This window comes from Sinocyclocheilus rhinocerous, unplaced genomic scaffold, assembly GCF_001515625.1.
Source record: "Sinocyclocheilus rhinocerous isolate Xijiao unplaced genomic scaffold, SAMN03320098_v1.1 scaffold920, whole genome shotgun sequence".
Taxonomy (NCBI): domain Eukaryota; kingdom Metazoa; phylum Chordata; class Actinopteri; order Cypriniformes; family Cyprinidae; genus Sinocyclocheilus; species Sinocyclocheilus rhinocerous.
Genome location: NW_015636975.1, coordinates 31,065 through 49,362, shown reverse-complemented (window position 1 = coordinate 49,362; position 18,298 = coordinate 31,065). Strand labels below are relative to the sequence as shown.

General features: G+C 35.0%; 3 protein-coding genes across 6 annotated transcripts; 2 read left to right on the top strand and 1 right to left on the bottom strand.

Annotated features, from left to right (window-relative positions):
- The first annotated feature begins 72 nt into the window (after positions 1-72).
- mrpl16 (mitochondrial ribosomal protein L16) lies at positions 73-5,496 on the top strand. 2 transcript variants are annotated; one of them, XM_016563093.1, is made up of 5 exons: positions 73-283; positions 617-688; positions 1,903-2,051; positions 2,139-2,432; positions 4,967-5,496. In XM_016563093.1, the coding sequence occupies exons 1-5, from the start codon at positions 226-228 to the stop codon at positions 5,156-5,158; spliced, it is 765 nt and encodes a 254-aa protein (XP_016418579.1). In that variant the 5' UTR covers positions 73-225; the 3' UTR covers positions 5,159-5,496. The 2 variants fall into 2 exon arrangements, with proteins under 2 accessions (XP_016418579.1, XP_016418578.1); XM_016563092.1 differs by having other exon boundaries at positions 74-283; positions 614-688.
- Positions 5,497-6,125: 629 nt separating this feature from the next.
- Positions 6,126-13,715, top strand: cenpq (centromere protein Q). The gene is made up of 9 exons (XM_016563068.1): positions 6,126-6,187; positions 6,747-6,839; positions 7,802-7,856; positions 9,167-9,260; positions 9,352-9,420; positions 9,492-9,621; positions 9,693-9,812; positions 9,926-10,003; positions 13,099-13,715. The coding sequence occupies exons 2-9, from the start codon at positions 6,753-6,755 to the stop codon at positions 13,252-13,254; spliced, it is 789 nt and encodes a 262-aa protein (XP_016418554.1). The 5' UTR covers positions 6,126-6,187; positions 6,747-6,752; the 3' UTR covers positions 13,255-13,715.
- A 90-nt stretch (positions 13,716-13,805) lies between these two features.
- Positions 13,806-17,005, bottom strand: LOC107748323 (C3a anaphylatoxin chemotactic receptor-like). 3 transcript variants are annotated; one of them, XM_016563065.1, is made up of 2 exons: positions 16,925-17,005; positions 13,806-15,034 (listed from the first exon to the last, which is right to left on the bottom strand). In XM_016563065.1, exon 2 carries the CDS (start codon positions 15,025-15,027, stop codon positions 13,957-13,959), a length of 1,071 nt encoding a protein of 356 aa, XP_016418551.1. In that variant the 5' UTR covers positions 15,028-15,034; positions 16,925-17,005; the 3' UTR covers positions 13,806-13,956. The 3 variants fall into 3 exon arrangements, with proteins under 3 accessions (XP_016418551.1, XP_016418553.1, XP_016418552.1); XM_016563067.1 differs by lacking the exon at positions 16,925-17,005 and adding an exon at positions 16,514-16,655; XM_016563066.1 differs by lacking the exon at positions 16,925-17,005 and adding an exon at positions 15,660-15,692.
- Between the last annotated feature and the right edge of the window lie 1,293 nt (positions 17,006-18,298).

Sequence of the window (18,298 nt, the reverse complement as noted above, 5' to 3'; positions counted from 1 at the left end):
TTATTTCATATATATATATATATATATATAGTTAACTGAATTATAATTACGCGGAACTCATTATGCGCGTGACTGTTTCCACCGGCTGAATTTCACCGACAAACCGGGTGTTGAGCAAACATGGCAGCGACCTTGTGGATCCGCCGAGACTGGTGTGAATCATAACTGAGAAGATATGAAGTACACGCTTATATTTTATATATAGAATTAAATTGTAGAATCAGCATGTTCTCAATGTTGAAGCACGCGTTTCTGGGCTTTGTCCGGAAATCAAGCCAGCCAGGTAGAATTCAGATGAATAATCTTACATTATTAATTGTAATATATAATATTTCATATTAATTCTGTTAGTACAACTAACACATAAAATATTTTTTGGACATAAAGTATGGCGATACCATGTTTGGTATAGACATGTACCATGAGTCAGTGTGATTTATATCCTTCATTTAATAGTCTGCATTATTAACGTTACTGATTTTTAGATTGAACTTTACATGTTTGTGATAACCAGAGTGTCATAACTTGTCAAATGTGATATTTAGTGATATTTCACCCTCTAAACCCGTGTTTACTAGTCGAATGAATTTGCTGAAATCGCTTTCTTCCACAGCAGATGTGCTGCAAAATAAACTGAAGGTCTTGGCAGCAGGATTGAGGACTTACGAAGTTCCACCAGACTTCAGCGGTAATGATCGTTCATACTGCACCAACATTTCACCAGTTAAACACTTTCACTCAGTCATTAAGTTCATTTATGATAGTTAGTTGATGCTTGTTGGTCTTGTATTATTTAAACCCTTTCAACAAAGCATGTGAGCAGTTTCTGATTTCTTTGTTTTCAAGATCAAGAGTGTGGGGCTGTATGATTTGGGGATAAAACTCACTCTAACCCCAGTTGTGATTTCTCAAATAAAAATCGCAAATGCACTTTAAATTGTAACTTAAAAAAAAAAAAAAAAATCCAGGTTTTGCTATGATGCAAAATTTGTCCAAAATCCATTAATACAGATAATAATTTTTATTATTGTTGTTTCTGAATAGAATAAAAAAAAAATGAAATTAATAATTATTTTGTTTTTTAGATTTTGTTTTTGTATTTTAATTTTAATTTAGTAACAACAATATTAACAAAAGAATAATTAGTTTTGTAAAATTTCACTGTAAAATAAAAAAAAGAGTATTTAAGAAAAATATAATACTAATAATCATTTTATTTTACAACTAAAATTATAATACTACTGTGAAGTTGTTTGTTTAATATTCATTGTATTCTATTTCTGCATGTTTTTGTCAAGGACTTTTATTTTGGTGTTGCGCCCTCCGAGAAGGAGAGTGTGGCGGGCACGGAGACTAGTGCTGCTTTCCTCCCCAGTTTAAATTGTAACTTAAAAAAAAAAAAAAAAAATCCAGGTTTTGCTATGATGCAAAATTTGTCCAAAATCCATTAATACAGATAATAAGAATAATTTTTATTATTGTTGTTTCTGAATAGAATAAAAAAAAATGAAATTAATAATTATTTTGTTTTTTAGATTTTGTTTTTGTATTTTAATTTTAATTTAGTAACAACAATATTAACAAAAGAATAATTAGTTTTGTAAAATTTCACTGTAAAATAAAAAAAAGAGTATTTAAGAAAAATATAATACTAATAATCATTTTATTTTACAACTAAAATTATAATACTACTATTTATGGCTGCATTAATTTCATTGCTTATATTTAATTAAATGTGATTTAATTTTATAAATATATGCAGAGATATGAAGACAGCGGTTGTGCTTGAATAATCGCACTAAGCCATATTTCAGTTTTAAAAAAGCTCATTTTGGTTTTATTTTTTGATGAATTGTGCAGCCACTAAACTAGAGTGTGATTTTATGTTTTTCTCTCATGCAGACGTGGTTCTACCAGACAAGCCTAAACTGAAGTTCCTCGAAAAGGTCCCAAACTTAAAACAAGCAAAGAAGGAGATGAAGAAGCTGCGTGACATCCAGGGACCGGCCAAAAGCACAAATACGTTCAGCGAAGGACAGTATGGGATCGTGGTCAGTGTTTTGAAGTAACCCAGAAAGTGTATGTTTATTTAGTACATATATTAAAGATCTCTGAATGTCATTGCATTATGTCTGTAGGCTCTGGGTGGAGGTTATTTGCACTGGGGTCACATGGAGATGATGCGTCTCACCATCAACCGCCGCATGGATCCCAGCACCACGTTTGCTGTGTGGCGCATCAAGGCCCCGTACAAGCCCATCACCCGTAAAGGCCTGGGTCAGCGCATGGGCGGCGGGAAGGGTGCCATCGATCACTATGTGACTCCGGTGAAATGCGGCCGGTTGGTGGTGGAGGTCGGAGGTCGCGTTGAGCTGGGTGAGGTGGAGGCTGTGCTCAAAGAAGTGGCCAAGAAGCTTCCCTTTCCAGCCAAGGTTTGTTCTGAGTAGATTTAGTTTCTGACTTCCTCTTTATGCTTTCATAATCGGCTTTTCCTCCAGAACGATGTGGCAATAAAGTGAATAAGGAAAGTGTTGTGTAACCTTTACTTGGAGGATGAGCTGTGTGGTTTTGTTTCTGTTTATTTAGTAGGGCTGCACGATTAATCGAATGCGATTGTCATGCGCATTTTTATAGTAATGCCGGTTCTGTAATCAGAAGGAAATCATCATCACGTGCTTTCAGATGGAGCAGAATTTACTACACATAGCCGTAGTTCATTGACAAGTTACGCAAAAAAATAAAAACAAATAAAAAATATTTTATTGCGTGATTATGAAATCGAAGAAATCGTTCGCGATAATGACAGCTGTTTGCATAGCTTCTCAGTGAACTACGGCTCTGTGAAGTAAATGTTGCTCCATCTGAAAGCATGTGAAAATACCACATTTAATAACATATTTTTACTCCAAATTCACTTCATAATGTCAGTCGAGTGTTTGAAATAAATCCTTCTGTGAGATGATGTGGCTTCTTACACAGAATAAGGCACACAACATATTTCATAGTATTTAAGCAGTGATAAAGGCATTGCATTATAAATATACTTAATTTAAATGAAAATTATAATAATAAGAACTCAGATAAACTGATATTGCCGTAGTCATGTGTTTATTAGTCACATTGAATCAATGAAAGCAGTTGAATCTTCTGTTTATTCAGCTGCAGCGATAGGCATTTTCTGGGTTTCTTCTGCGAGGCGTATTTGGAGTTTCAACGCGAGAGCACCCTCTGGCCTTCGGATGAAGATTTACTGCTGATCATAGAACCATGCTTCACTGAAAGATACGCATGACAATCGCAGCTTCTGTCGAATCGTGATCTCGATTCCATTTCGATTTATCGTGCAGCCCTACTATTTAGTGTACTTAACCCTCTTGTAGTACTTGATCATTTTAGACCATACATTTTCAGTTTCAGTTTTTAAAAAATATTTTACTTTATCAGAAAGGTGTGAAACTTTGTGACTTTTGTGGCACTTGCTATGCACATTGACACTTCAAATCAACATATATAAAAAAACTTTTACCAAAATAATCTTTGATAATGTTTAAATTTATATCCAAATGCAAAACCTAATAAAAGTAATTGATTATTAATTAATCTGGAATTACATATGATCTTCTTTATTTGTTTCCACCAGATAGAACCAATCTGCATCCATTTTAAATGCATTTGCTTTATTTTTAACTTAAATACTACATTAATTAAAAAAATATATAATAAAAAAAAAATTATTTGTATTATTTTATATAGAAATAAATGGTGCATAATTTAGAGGTAAATATTGTTTGGTACCATGAAATCCCCTTAAAATACAAAATATTAAAGATTAAATATTATGTACCTATTATATGGTACATTCACGTAATTAAAATTTAAGAATTAATTTTTAAAAATAGAGAATTTATATTTTATAATTAAATTATGCATATAGGCTATGGACTGTTTTGTACAGAAGTGATTGCGCTGCAAAAAAAAAAAAAGATTTTTGTATTTTTGTCTTGTTTTCCAATACAAATATCTGAAGATTCTTCTATCTAAATACATTTACTTGAGAAGCAAAATGACATAAGATATCAAGTGTCATTTTCTGAAAATAAAGATCAAAATTAAAAAGAAAAAAACAAGAAAAAAAATCTGTCAGTGGGTTCAGAAAAATAATCTTAATTTACAGAGAAAACATGTTTATATTTCTGACCCCATTGGCAGATTTTTTCAAATTCTTGTTTTAAGTATAAACTCAATTAATTTTAATTAAAAAAAAATTCAGAAAGCAAGACTTAATATCCTAAACCATTTTGCATCTTAAGTAAATGTACCTTGATTTAAGAATATTTAGATATTTGTACTGGAAAAAAGACAAAAATACTGAGGAAGAAAAGAACGTTTTGCAATGTGTAAATTCAAAGTTAAGACTACCAGAGGGTTTTAAATGTGGAAGGATTTCTAAGAAACGGGTTTTAATTTGAAGAAGCACCAAGTATATGATCCAGGGCTGTACAGTGCGACATATGTCGCACGTGCTACGAAAAAACTGGTCTGTGCGATGAATAAATTTACCACTGTAGCACGCGTGCAATACAGTTTTGCATGTTCATAACACAGCCGCTTAATAGTGTGAAGTGATTTCTTGTGCTTGTTTGTGTGTGTGAGATTGATTATACTTGGTAGTTAGGGGTGTGCGATATGACGATTTTTGATCATAGACGATTAAAATGTCTCCACGATCTGCTTTTGAAGAAATATCGTTGTATCGTGCTACAGCGCACATTCTATCAGCTGCAGTTCTGGCGCCTCCCTCCGTCACAATATAATGAATGGCTACAAAACTTTCAACCTCTGTAGCACCAGTGCTATGTGGAAAAAAAAGTTAACGTACAGCCCTGTGATCAGATGTGATTGAACATACTGACAGGTCAGTGTTTATGTGAATATGGATGGACTGTAATATGTATTTCTGGTGTAGGTGGTGAGCAGAGAGAGTCTGGCCGCACTGTATGAGGAACAGGCCGAACGGGCTGCCAACAACCAGAACCCCTGGACCTTCCAGACAATCGCTCGCTCCAACATGCTGGGAATCCGCAAAGTCCTGAGCCCGTTTGACATTCACAATCACGGACGCTACACTGGGAAGTTCTTCAACCCCAAACGGGTGTAGCGTATTTGAGAGATAACGTTGCTGATCTACAGTGTCAGCACAGATGAAGACAGACTCCTCATGGGCAGGAAGTGGTCTGCTAACATTCAGAATGCTTTAATAGACACCAGATTGATATCTGCTGCTTTGAGTGTTCTGTCATTCACTTATCAGGCGTCTTCTGCAACACTTTGCAGTTTTGATAATAAAAGTGTGTCATTCTGGAAAGGTTACATTAACATAGTGGGAGCACCTGTTTACTTGATGCATTCTTTTATCAAACGAGCAGTTATGTGTGAGTAAATGTAATGTCCAAATGTTAAAGATATATTGGTGACAATAAACAATATTTCTTTGCAGTTTGTTGAATTTTGTACATAAAGCACCGTGTATTTCCGGCAAAAAAAAAAAAAAGGTAATTGCAATTTTCTTTAAATGTTCATTTATTATTATTGGGGGGGCATATTATCATGGCATTTTCTGCCATGGAAAAAAGTAATCACAACTTTTTATTTAACAATTCTGACTTTTTCTCAGAATTCTGTTTTCTTTTTTGTGTTTCACCACCACGGAATAAATAAATAAAATAAAAAACATTATTGCGACTTTTTAATCTCACAATTCTGACTTTTTTTCCCTCGCAGTTGTGAATTATATCTCATAATTCGGACTTTTCTCCTCAGAATTGCTAGTTTATACCTGGAAATTATAAACTGTCACATATAAACTGTGAACTAAAAAAAAAAGTTACCTAAAAGTCGCAGTGACCTTTATTATGTTTTATTGCGTGGCGGAAATAAGCTTCCGTACAACTCTGTATTTTTATTTTATAGTAAATAATTTTTTTATTTAAAACGTAATACAGATGTAATGTACAAATGAATGCAAGCGACTACATTTAATGAAAAGAAAGTTAACAACGAAAAGAAAGAAAATTACCGCAAATCTCATCAGAAGAAGAAAAAGCAGCAGCGCAATGTCCAGGAAGTGTCAGTTCCCACCGCGCATGCGCACTTCCGTTCCCGCTTTGAATCGTGTGCCGCGAATCTGGTGAGTCTTGAAGATGCTGTTGCTGTAGATGTGTCGTACATTGACGATTAATTAGCGAGTTTTGTTTATTTTAAGCTCACCATATTTATCGAATCGTTACATCTTTTCCTCATTCTTATAAGTTTGTAACGTTATGTACTTAATGAGAAAGCAGCTAACGTTACTGTTTCTACACTGCACTTGTGCGACGCGACAAAAATAAGTGGCTTCCCTTATAATAAACGAAGCTGTATTTGACGCGTCGCTTCGTTCTCATTGACTTTATACGTAGTGAAATGTGTCGATCCCTCTTTTCTATTTGACATATTCGTATACCATGGTATTGTACCGTAGTATACAAAGAATACTATGGAATAACCATGCTGCATATCTAAAAATACCATTATATCTAAAAACAACAATAACTTACATTGTAATGCTGTGGTACTTGTTATTGTCTTTTTTTTTAACATTGGTGATCTTTCTACAGTCTTTATAGAGAGCTGTTTTATACGTTAGCTTGAGGTTCCTCAGGTTTTGTACACTTACACTCTGTGACTCAGTTTGTTTTTCTGTGCAGCTTTTCATGATGAAACCAGCGCGAGGGTCAGGAAGAACCTCCACACGGGGCCCCAGTGGAGCTGCAGACAGGAACACACGCAACACACTTAAAGTGAGACGCAGCTGAACAAACCGGAATTTATTATTATTACTCTTGATATATATTCTAAATTTGATCATTTGTTATACTGCTGCTTATAAAGTGCATCTAGAAAAGAGTGTAATTTTTTTTAAATGAAGATTTTTCAAATTATATACATGGTTTCTGCAGGTCTTAAAAACTCTTAATTCCCACTTTGACAAATTAAGGATTTAAAATCAGAGCAGAAATTCTTAAATTCTTAAAGTCATGGCATTAAATGTTTCATGCACTGCAAAAAATGAATATCTTCGGTATTTTTGTCTTGTTTTCCTGTACAAATATCAAAATATTCTTAAATCAAGATATATTTACTGAAGATCTGAAGAAAATTAGCAAAATTAAGTGAGTTTATGCTTCAAATAAGAACAAATATCTGTCAGTGGGGAACAAACACTTATTTTCCCTTTGAATTAAGATTTTTCTGAGCCCCCTGCCAGATATTTGATCAAATTCTAATAAAACGACAATTTATCAAGAAGTAATAGAGGTCTTTCGTAAACATTTACATTTAGAGACCATATTGATGTATGTGTTCCATTCAATTAATTCTTTAAATTTTGTTTACTTGGTCTTAAAAACATTTAAATGAGAAATCCATGCATGTGAAAATTGTCTGAGAATTGAACAGATAATCTGGCTCAGATGAAGACAGGAATAATGAGTTTGTGGTGTTTTTCTGCGGATTAAGGGATAAAACAAGACTTCTTCACTGCACAGATGGTTTTCGAAAGCTAAAATGCTACAAAATGCATGATATTTTGTGAGAAAGTGTGATGTGCTTGAGCACAACAGACAAAACACACTCTTTTTTTTGGAATGAGCAGCCCATAATTAGTAAAAAACTAGTTTTGGATTTCATTCAGCAAATATAATATAATGATAATAATAAAAATTAAATCTACAATATAAAATTGCTCAACACTTTCTTTCAGACGTTCAAACCCAGAGCTGAAGGCCCACATCCGGAGCCACCTAAGAAAAACAGCGGTAAGTTGAGAAATGATGGGCGATGTCTGCACTTGAATGCTTTAGAAGGCTTGTTGCGTAAGGTGAGGTTATTCAGAAATGCATTTTTCAACCTGTTGAGTTTCTTGTTTCTGAAAGTTTGCCAAAATAATCAATGGGCTACTGAAAAGCCTTTGTTTCCTCTTTCTCCTGAAAATTTAAATTCTGTCAACATTTTCTAGCACGCATGTCGTTCCAAACATTTATGTCTTTCTTCAGTAAAACTCAAAAGAAGCAGAATGTTTATACTTCTTTTTATCATGACCTTCACGCTTTAAAAAAATGCCAAAATGGATTTTAAACATACTCCATACTTGTGAAATTTAAATAGTTAATCACTGAATATCTTGCAAAAATCTAATTCATGAGTTTTTATATTTGACATCATTAAAAACCACATCAAATGGGATTCAGAAATTTTGAATATGTCATCTAAAAAAAAAACAGATCTATTGCACCGTCCACACAGTAAATGTGTTATAATTTAACACATTATAACACATTTTTTTAAAGTTTAAAGTGCAAAGTGAAAGGTAATGTTGGAAATGTTCAATTCATAAAATAAATCTTTCTTGAGGAAAAAAAATCCAGCTTTATTTTTTATATACAATGTAATAATAATGCTTAACATTAATATATTAAAATGCTCTTGAATTACCATTTATACATGGAGGAAACTACAATTACATGTGTTTAAGTATATATTTCTGTAAAATTGATATTTACATTGCAGCAGAATTATTATCGTTAACTAAAATTAAAACCTTAAAAAATTGTTACTTGAAATCAAATAAATATTAACTGAAAATAAAACCAAAAACCTTTTATTTCAGCATTTTAGTGCGCTAAAATAACTAAAACTGAAATAAAAATGAATAAAAAACTATATAGACATACAAGAAAAACAAAAACAACTAACAATTAAAAATATAAAGGAAAATATAAAAATAAAAACTGATTCAGATAAATAATAAAAACTAATAGTATCTCAATTATTCTAAAAACACTGCATTGCAATCAAAAATGGGCTAATAAAACAGATTTTATGTATGTATTCACATTAGTTGATTAAACAATTAATTGATCATTAATTTGAATGAAAATAAATTATGAAGAGCTCTAAAAATGTGCATGCCTAATGTAAAGGTGTGAATGAGGTCATCAAATCATGACAGAATTGGCATTTTTAGCTGAATTATTTCTTTCAAATTCTTATATTTTGCCTGAATATAATGATATGTTGTTTTACTGTAATTTTTTTGTCTTTTTCTCTGGCTTTGATAAAACCTCAGTGATCGCTGGAAAGAGTAAGAATAAGGGGAATTGGAAACTGCTGACCAAATCGTCCCTACTGGCTCTGGAGAACATGCTTGGTTTGTCTGTTCTGTGAGTAATGTGTTGTGTAATAATTATATGTGTGTGCAGATTGCTTCATCATCACGGTCTGATTGTGATATTTTTTATGCTTTTGACTCAGATCTGTTCTGTCATTGAAAAGCAAAGAAAAAGAAGAATCGCAGAAGCATCTCAATCTCCTTAAAGATCAGTAAGGGACATTCTGCCAAACATCTTTTATGTTTCACTGTTTTTGGGCCCTTTCACAATATGTTTTCGTAGGTTCCTGGCTAAGTGTGCACAGCTTTCTGTTCCTCCGAGGAAACATGGAGACATTATGCATGTGTCCCATCAGTTCAAAGCAGAAAGTAAGAAGTCTGAGCACGGCAGGAAGGCGCTTGAGGCTCTAGAGGTGATGAACGAGCAGATTCAAGATAAACAGTTGATCATGACGTAACTGGCCATTAACCTTTGTGTGTTTAGGAGAACATGCGCTCAGTTGTTAGCACTCTTGAGGAGATGGAGGTTCAGATGGATAGTTTGGAGGAGAAATGCAGGATAATGAGAAGCAAACTAGAGGACGAAGAAGAAAAGGCACAGGAGGTTCAAGCACGCTTCAGTGATTTGATGATGACGCACAACTGGTTTCAGTTGAACAGTCAGTGACTGTTTCTAGTTGTGGTTTAATCATGGTGTTTGATTCTGATCTGTTCCAGTTTCTCCAGCTGTCAGAACAGACGGTCCTGCGACTTCCTGCTTTACTGTCTCGCCCAGCCAACGAGCCAACGCTACAGGTACATCACACTTCACTTCCAGTCAAATGAAACCGATGAACTACAGTCGAGATTACTTTGATTAACTTTGAAGAAGTCATATTTAAGCACAAAATCAAAAGAATGATAAATTAGGTTTTACTTAAAGAGAAGGTTTTTGTTCAAAGTCAAGTCACCTTTATTTTTTATAGCACTTTATACAATAATATAGATTGTGTCAAAGCAGCTTTACAGTGTTAAACAGGAAAAACGTGTGCTGATAATGCAACAGGACAATAGAAAACAGTCAGTTTATCAGTTAAAGTCAGGTCATTGTTGATTCAGTGATGTCATCGTCCAGCTCAGTTCAGTTCTCTTCAAATAGTATCTGTGCAATCAAGTCAACAATGTTGCCAGAAATTGTGTCCCCAACTAAGCAAGCCAAAGGCGACAATGAGAAGGAACCAAAACTCCATCGGTGACAGAAATAGTTTTTTTGCATTATGACTTTATTTCTTTGCCAATTTTTACATAATTTTTACATATGCACTACAGAAAAAATATGTATACGTTAGAAGTCCATTTCCGCCACAGAATAAAATAAATAAAAAAGGTAATTGCATCTTTTTATCTCACAATTTTTTCCTCGCAATTGAGTTTATATCTCAAAATTGTGACTGACTTTTTCAATTACGAGTTTATATCTTTCAATTCTGGCATTTTTGTTTCTGCCATGGAATAAAAAAAATAATTTTTAAATTGTGACTTTGCATCTTACAATTCAGGCTTTTTTTCCTCGCAGTTATTAGTTATTGGACTTTTTCAAGTTATAAACCATTTGCAATTCACAAGTTCATATTTCGCATTTTGGACGTTTTTCCTAAGAATTGAATAAGAGTTATAAATGTACATCTCACAATTCTGACTTTTTTCACAGAATAGCACATTTCTAACACAATTCTGCATTTAAATCTCACATTTCTGAGTTTACATCCAGTGTTAATTTAGTTGAAAAATAATTTTCGTCAACAACATTTTTTCACCGACGATAACTAAATAAAAACTAATTTTGAATGACGAAAACTATGACGAAAATCTACTGACATTTTCGTCAACAAATAAAATTGAGACAAAAATGTTAGGGAGCGACGATTTGGTAAGAGATCCAGTCAGAACTAACCTCCTGCGTGGTCCAGTTTTCAGAGTGCACACAACCGAATCACGCACACAGAAAAGCGCCTCTCAGACAGCGCACGAGTACTGAATTCAGTTCTCTTTTGCGTCTTATCACACACGAATGGAGAAATACTCACGAAATTGTCAGATTGTCTGTTTTGATGAGTATTCATGTAAACACACACATTATATTGAAAAGAAGACCATGTTCTTGTTTCTTTATTTAATCATAAGATAAAGACACGTTATGTGTCATAGCTGTTAAATCTGTGTCTATATTGCATGTTCAAACCTTAATATTATTCATATTAACAGGTAAATAGATGCTTTCTCCAGGAATATATAATGAGTTTGGAAATCTTAAGAGAAATGCTTAATAAATGCATTACACTGTAACTAAACCCATTAGATTCTACAGTAGATTTAGTCGACTATAATCTTATAATGTTTAGTCGAATAAATTTAATGCTTAATTTGTGGTTGATGAATCAGCCAAGTGTGGCCATGTTCCCAGGCCGATTCTGCTTGTGTTTTTGTGACAACAGCATATTGTTTGTCCTAATGACAAATATAGCATGAGGTTTTGACACCTTCTTCACCATATCTTCTCAGAAATACATGTTATAGTGTGTACAGAACTAGAAACACATGTTGAGAAACATGCCCTCACCTTATATGCAACATTAACAAAGTTATACAGACAGACTTGATGCAATCTTTTCAGGAAAAGAGTTTCAACACTGAACAGGGTACTTTTTGGAAATGTGCAAGTGATTCACAATGTGCTTTTGTTAATCAAAACAAATGTGTGACTGGGATCCAAAATGGATGGTTGTTTTTAAGTGTAATTGCAGCATAAATCAGATCAATGCAGGTTTCTGCAGGTCTTAAAAAGAAAGTTTTCATTTGCCCTTTTACAAATAAAGGCCTTAAAAGGTCTTAAAACATAGCATGAAGTCTTATGAAAGTGAAAAGTGACGTGACATGTGGCCAAGTATGGTGACCCATACTCGAAATTAGTGCTCTGCATTTATCCCATCCAAAGTGCACACACACACCGTGAACACACACCCGGAGCAGTGGGGCAACCTTTGTTTTGCTGCGGCGCCCGGGGAGCAGTTGGGGGTGCAGTGCCTTGCTCAAGGGCACCTCAGTCGTGGTATTGAAGGTGGGAGAGAGCGCTGTACATTCACTCCCCCCCACCTACAATCCCTGCCGGTACGAGACTCGAACCCGCAACCTTTGTGTTACGAGTCCGACTCTCTAACCATTAGGCCACGACTTCCCCGACTTATTCAAAATGACATTAAATGTTGGATGCACTGCAAAAAACAAATATCTTCCTCAGTATTTTTTTCTTGTTCTTCAATAAAAATATTTAAACATCCTTAAATCAAGAAGATATCTTTACTTGAAATGCAAAATGAAGAATTTGTATAAAATGAAGTGAGTTAAGAACTTGCTTAAGAACTTGAATGAAGATTATTCTTGTTTTAATCATAAACATTCTCAGAAAACAAGACTACTTATCTTCTCTCATTTTGCTTCTTAAGAATTAAGAATAAAGGTAATTGCATAATTAAGAATAAAGGTAATTTAAGAATCTTCAGACATTTGCACTGGAAAACAGAACTAAAATACTGATAAAGAACATCACTTTTTTGCAGTGTGATCAGAAGGTGCAGTAAAAGTTATTTCCATATTCTAGTATTTGGGAAGCCATTAATGAATTAAAAAGAATGGAGATCTGTTGGAAGTTGTATTTTCAAACTCTGAAGTGTTGCTAATACTTACTATGCACTCCCTAGACATTTACATTTAGAGGAAATACTGACATATTGCATTCCTTTCAATTTATTCCTTAAAATTTCTTTACTTCTTAAAAAGGTCTTAAAGTCTCAAATTTACCTTCATAAACCCTGAAGGTTACCTTGCTGACTCCTGTGTGATTGGTCCTTCAGGAGCACCTCATGAAGATCGTGCCCAATCCTCCAGCAGTGATCAAAGCACTTCAGATGGCTCCTGTCCTCGAGGATGTGAGGACCTTTCTGGAGCTTGCACATAAACAGGTGGATGCAGTGCAAGCTGCTCATAATGACTGCTCAGCCATGGACTGACTATCACAGGACGAGACCGTTTCTTAAACTTTACACACAAACGACAGCTGATAACCAAAGTAACTGCTTATTTATTTAATAATAACACGTTTGCATAGAGGACTAGGCACAGAAATTACATTTATTTTAAGCATTAATGCAGCAATATCAAGACAAGTACTGGAATTCAATTTTCACTTTAAGATTTATCATTAATGGGAACCTTTCTGCCATCTGTAAAGATTCTATATAATTGATCAACTTCTTCATCTTAATCTTTAAGATGAAGATATTTCATGTTTGGTTTCTTTCAACTGGGTAATGATCTGGGTGAAAAAATTTATGTAGGGCACATTTCTACTACATAAGATGTAAGAGAACAAACTTTATGCTTAATTTAAGCCTGTAATGACCAGCCTTTAGTCACAGGAAGGAAAGCCTTTCATTTGCTGTAAGGTTCCTAAAATGAAAGTGCTACATAACAATGCATCACAATTAAATCCAAGAATAAAACAATCATATCAATAATAGGATGGATCTTGGGGAATGTTTTTGTCTATCAAGTGAAGTCTCAGTCAATCTCTTGTGTAGAGATTTATACTGTATGTGTTTCCTGCTTTTAGTCAATGTTCATCATTTGTCTAACAAGCAGATCTGGAAACTAGATCTCAGATGTTGGTTTCAACCTTCTGCAGATCAGTATTTTACGCTCTTCAAGCTCCCCTAAAACTGAGAGTCTCTCCTTCGTAAGGACTTTCTTCGTAAAGACTCTGATAATTCCTCGTTGAAGACTCGCTCAATTGTTGAGAGAAGTGAGGCGCGAACCGTGTGGCCGAGTCCACGAGCTGCGAACACGTACAGGACTGGGTTGAGCGCACTTTTTATGTAAACCAGAAACAGCGCCACATATGCAGCTCCGATCGCTCCTTCTCTGAGCTTCTTCCAGTCTGGGCGATCGTGCGAGAGGGCCCTCAAAAAGCGGCAGGTGAAGTACGGCACCCAGCATGTGAGGAAGAGGAGCATGGTGAGGAAGAGTACGCGATAGAGACGGGTCAGACGCTGGGTTGTGTAACCCGGTCCAGATGATGAGGTAGGTGAAGACATTGTGCTGTCAGCCTTCTTTGCGCAAAAAATTACTGCGATATTGCACGACAAAAAGATCACTAGAGGCAGCAAGAATCCTGCCACAGTCTCCAACACATTTAAGGCTTGTCCTACTCCCAAATCACTTTCTATACAGGCGTCGCGACCCCCCCAGTAATCAACTTTGGCTGTGTTGATGTAGGGCGCAGCGAACACCGCCGCTAACACCCATATTGCGGTGCAGGCCAGAGGTACAGCCCAACGAGGGCGTTTCAATCGAGCCCAGACTGGTCTAAGGAGACACAAGCAGCGCTCCACTGCGACAGCACACAGCAAGAACGCACTCGCATACAATCCGAGGCATCGCAAATAAATCACCAGCTTGCACACAGGTACCCCCAATGTCCAATTGAAGTGGTTCACCAAGTAGGGCAGCATCAGTGGCGTACGTAACAACAGCACCAAGTCGGCAAATGCCAGGTTCACCACATAGATCCGGAAGCTGTCGGCACTCTGTGTCTCACTGGCAGCTCTTCTGTTGCGGCACCAAATGCGAACCCCCAATGCCCAGACCACCAGACCGTTTAGAGAAACACCCACAATGAAGATCATCACGGTCAGGATCATCTGCAGCACACGTATGCCCTCGCTGGGGTAGATGGAGGAATCGGTGTGGTTGGAGGTGACATTGATCGGATCTTTGGCAGACATTGATTCTCTGTGGAAATACAGGTGAGAAACGTTCATGTGCAAACTGTTCCAAAACACGGTTCATGATCATGGAAAGCATTTCATTAGCTTAAGAAACACATCTTTATGGTCACTGGTGATAAAATGGGGGAAGTTGAATGCAATTTCCTCTTTTCTTTTCAGAAGCATTTTGAAATGCTTTTTCAATGAAATTAAGTATGGCCATGTCACAATACTTTTTTTTTCTTCTTTTTTAAAATTATTTTATGTAGGTACTAGGTATATGTAGGTACTATTATATATATATAGGACATTCAAGATTGACTCATGCATTTCTGCTGAAAACCCAAGACCCCCCTTTCCATTAAACTTAATTTATTGGACTGTCCTGCTTTTAATACAAGTAGACAACATTTTTATTCAATAAGCTTACCTAAGTGCTTGTTTAATAAGATTTGACCAGAAAAGTTTTAGAATGATCATGTTAATGTAAAACATAATTTTTACTGTATTTGTTTTTATATGCAACACTTGCATATCTCATAACTCAATTCTTAATATGCAAGTAGCCTCAGTTGCTGACATGGCATGCATAACACTATGTTAAAGAGATAGTTCACCCAAGAATGAACATTTTGTCTTCATTTACTCACCCTCATGTCGTTCCAAACCTGTATGAATTTCTTTCTTCTGCTGAACACAAAAGAAGATATTTTAAAGAATGTAACCTAGCAGTTATTGGTTTTTCATGGTGTTTTTTTATTCTCCCAGTTTGATTACCCATATTCTTCAAAATAAATTTTCAACAGAAGAAAGAAACTCAGTAAATGATGACAGAATTTTCATTTTTGGGTAAACGTTCTCTTTAAGACTAAAGAACTTAAAGTTTGACTTTAGTTTGACCAAATAGCAGTTAACCAAGGGATAATCAGTCTGTCTTTTCAGATTCACATTAGACTAATCTACATTATGTAACTGGCTTAAAAAGTTATGACAAGTCTTAAAGAAAAACTTCTAAGACTAGTCTAAGCAGCCTATGCAACCACCCACAGATTAAAACGTAAAAATAATAAACATTTCAAGGAGCCTAGTTTGTCGTCAGTAGTGCTAGTGCTCAAACCTCTAAACAAAAGACAATATTCTGAAAAATGTTGGTAAACAAACAGTTGCTGGTAGCCACTGACTTCCATAATATGGGGAAAAAAATACTATGGAAGTCAAAGGCTACCATCAGCTGTTTGGTTCCCAACATTCTTCAAAATATTGGCTTTTGTGTTCAGTAGAAGAAAGTAAGTCATACAGGTTTGGAAAAACTTGAGGGTGAGAAAATAATGACAAAATGTAAAATTTTTTGGGTGAACTATTCCTTTAAATGTTAAAATTGATTGCGTAAATGCAGCATTTGAGCTCCAGACTTGAATTATTCCTCAAATCATGTGAGTGATCAAATGCACAATTTTTACCTGCTGGACTAGAAAATAGGTGAAAAAAGAAAATAGGTACAGACCCATATCTAGAGACCAGAAGATCACAGAGACCTGATAGTTGACTCTTTTGACAGTAAAACCCAGCGCTCTAGCAATCACTGAACACCTTTGCAGTGGACCAGCAAATACAGGTAAAATTGTGAGGCCATGTGGCGTGATGCTGTTGCAGGAATGTTAGCTTTATCACCTGAAGGCTTAGCATTATTTCACCCACAGCTGTCCTCCCATTCACAACCTGTTACCACACATCCATAATGCATTCCTGGCATGTGAACACACCTTCAGCGCTGCTCATCTAAAATATGTTTACTGCACGTGAGCCTTTTTGTAAACTTAAACTCTGATAAACATTTGATTTCGCATTTATTTATTTTTTGATGTTATTTTTTTTTAAGAGTAGATTTATTTGTTATAGTAGGAGTACGTCTTACCTTCTTATGAGGCTTTGGTCGACTTGTGTGCATTGACTCAGAGATCTGAGAGCTTTGGCATGGGTGGTTAACGCCGTTTGAGCTGATGGAGGATAAAAACTAAGAGGGAGTGTTTTCTATGCTTATCAGTGGGAGGATTTTGAGCTTGACACTCTTTCGTTTTGATTGCAACATTAATGGACAGCATGAAACGACCTAAATATAGTTTCTTAATAGTGGTTCATTCATGTGTTACACTGATTTACTGAATTTGTTTATTGCGTATGATAAGGGGCAGTTCAGCAAATGCTTAATAAGGTTTATGGCTTATTTGAGTGTGGAGGTAAATTCTATAAAAATAGAAAATGAGACTTTCTTTGGCAATTGTAAATATTAACTAGATTTAATAATAATAATAATACAATTCATTTTTTGAAAATGAGCAGCGTGTGCCCATGTAAAACCTTCTACTAAGATTTTATAGAGTTCTGTAATTCCTTCAGTGTTATTTTAGTATCATTGGGATACTATTAAAGTCTTTATAAATATTTTGAATTAGTTTTTATTTTCATTTATTTTATTTTTTAGTCATTGTTGCATTTTTGTTTTATTAGTTTTTTTAATGTTTTGTATAATTTTTATTTTAATTTTGGTTTTAGTTATATTAGCACATCAAGTGAAAATGAGAAATGTTGCATTAACAAATTAACTGAAAAGGTGTTTTACATTTTATTTCAATTAAAGTTGACTTTATTTCAAGAAATATAATTTTCTTTATGGTTTTAGTTACTATAATAACCCTTTATTCCACAAATTTCCTCAACAAGAGAATTGATTTGAGGAATCTTAAGAGAGCAAACGCTGTGGTACTAGACATTTAATACCTAAATTTGAACAAATCCGTAACCCTACACTGTTAAAAATGATCTCGCATTTTAGTTGTTTCCGAAAGTCTTCTCAGCGAGATCGACAGTGATGTGAGTATTTTAGTTTTGTGCTTGTTCAGATTAAAACATGCTTGTTATTGTTTTTTTTCTAAGTTGTTTGGGTTTGTAGAGTCACACATCACACAGGGCTCAACACACTGAACCCTGTTGATCCCTGTTTAACGGCATTATATGAAAAAAAAAAAAAACCTGGATTGTTTTCCTTAAAAAAAAAAAAAAATTCTTTTTCAACTGAAGAAAAACAGGCATTATATATCTTGGATGACGGTGGGTGGGCCTCAGGCCTCTGAAGGGATATTTTGTGCATTTTAAAGTTAAATACTTCAGTCTGGTACACTTGTGGTGCTTTTCCACTGCGTGGTACAGCTCGGCACGGCTCGGCTCGGTTTGCATTTCCACTGCAGTTTAGTATCGCTTTAGAGTGGGCGGGATTATTCACATGTCGTTA

Coding starts and splice junctions, on each gene's coding strand:
- mrpl16 (XM_016563092.1), top strand. CDS start 226: ATGTTCTCAATGTTGAAGCACGCGTTTCTGGGCTTTGTCCGGAAATCA. Junction 284..613: donor CCGGAAATCAAGCCAGCCAG/GTAGAATTCAGA, acceptor TTTCTTCCACAG/CAGATGTGCTGCAAAATAAA. Junction 2,052..2,138: donor AAGGACAGTATGGGATCGTG/GTCAGTGTTTTG, acceptor TTATGTCTGTAG/GCTCTGGGTGGAGGTTATTT.
- cenpq (XM_016563068.1), top strand. CDS start 6,753: ATGATGAAACCAGCGCGAGGGTCAGGAAGAACCTCCACACGGGGCCCC. Junction 9,261..9,351: donor ATGCTTGGTTTGTCTGTTCT/GTGAGTAATGTG, acceptor CTTTTGACTCAG/ATCTGTTCTGTCATTGAAAA. Junction 9,622..9,692: donor AGGCGCTTGAGGCTCTAGAG/GTGATGAACGAG, acceptor TTGTGTGTTTAG/GAGAACATGCGCTCAGTTGT.
- LOC107748323 (XM_016563065.1), bottom strand. CDS start 15,027: ATGTCTGCCAAAGATCCGATCAATGTCACCTCCAACCACACCGATTCC.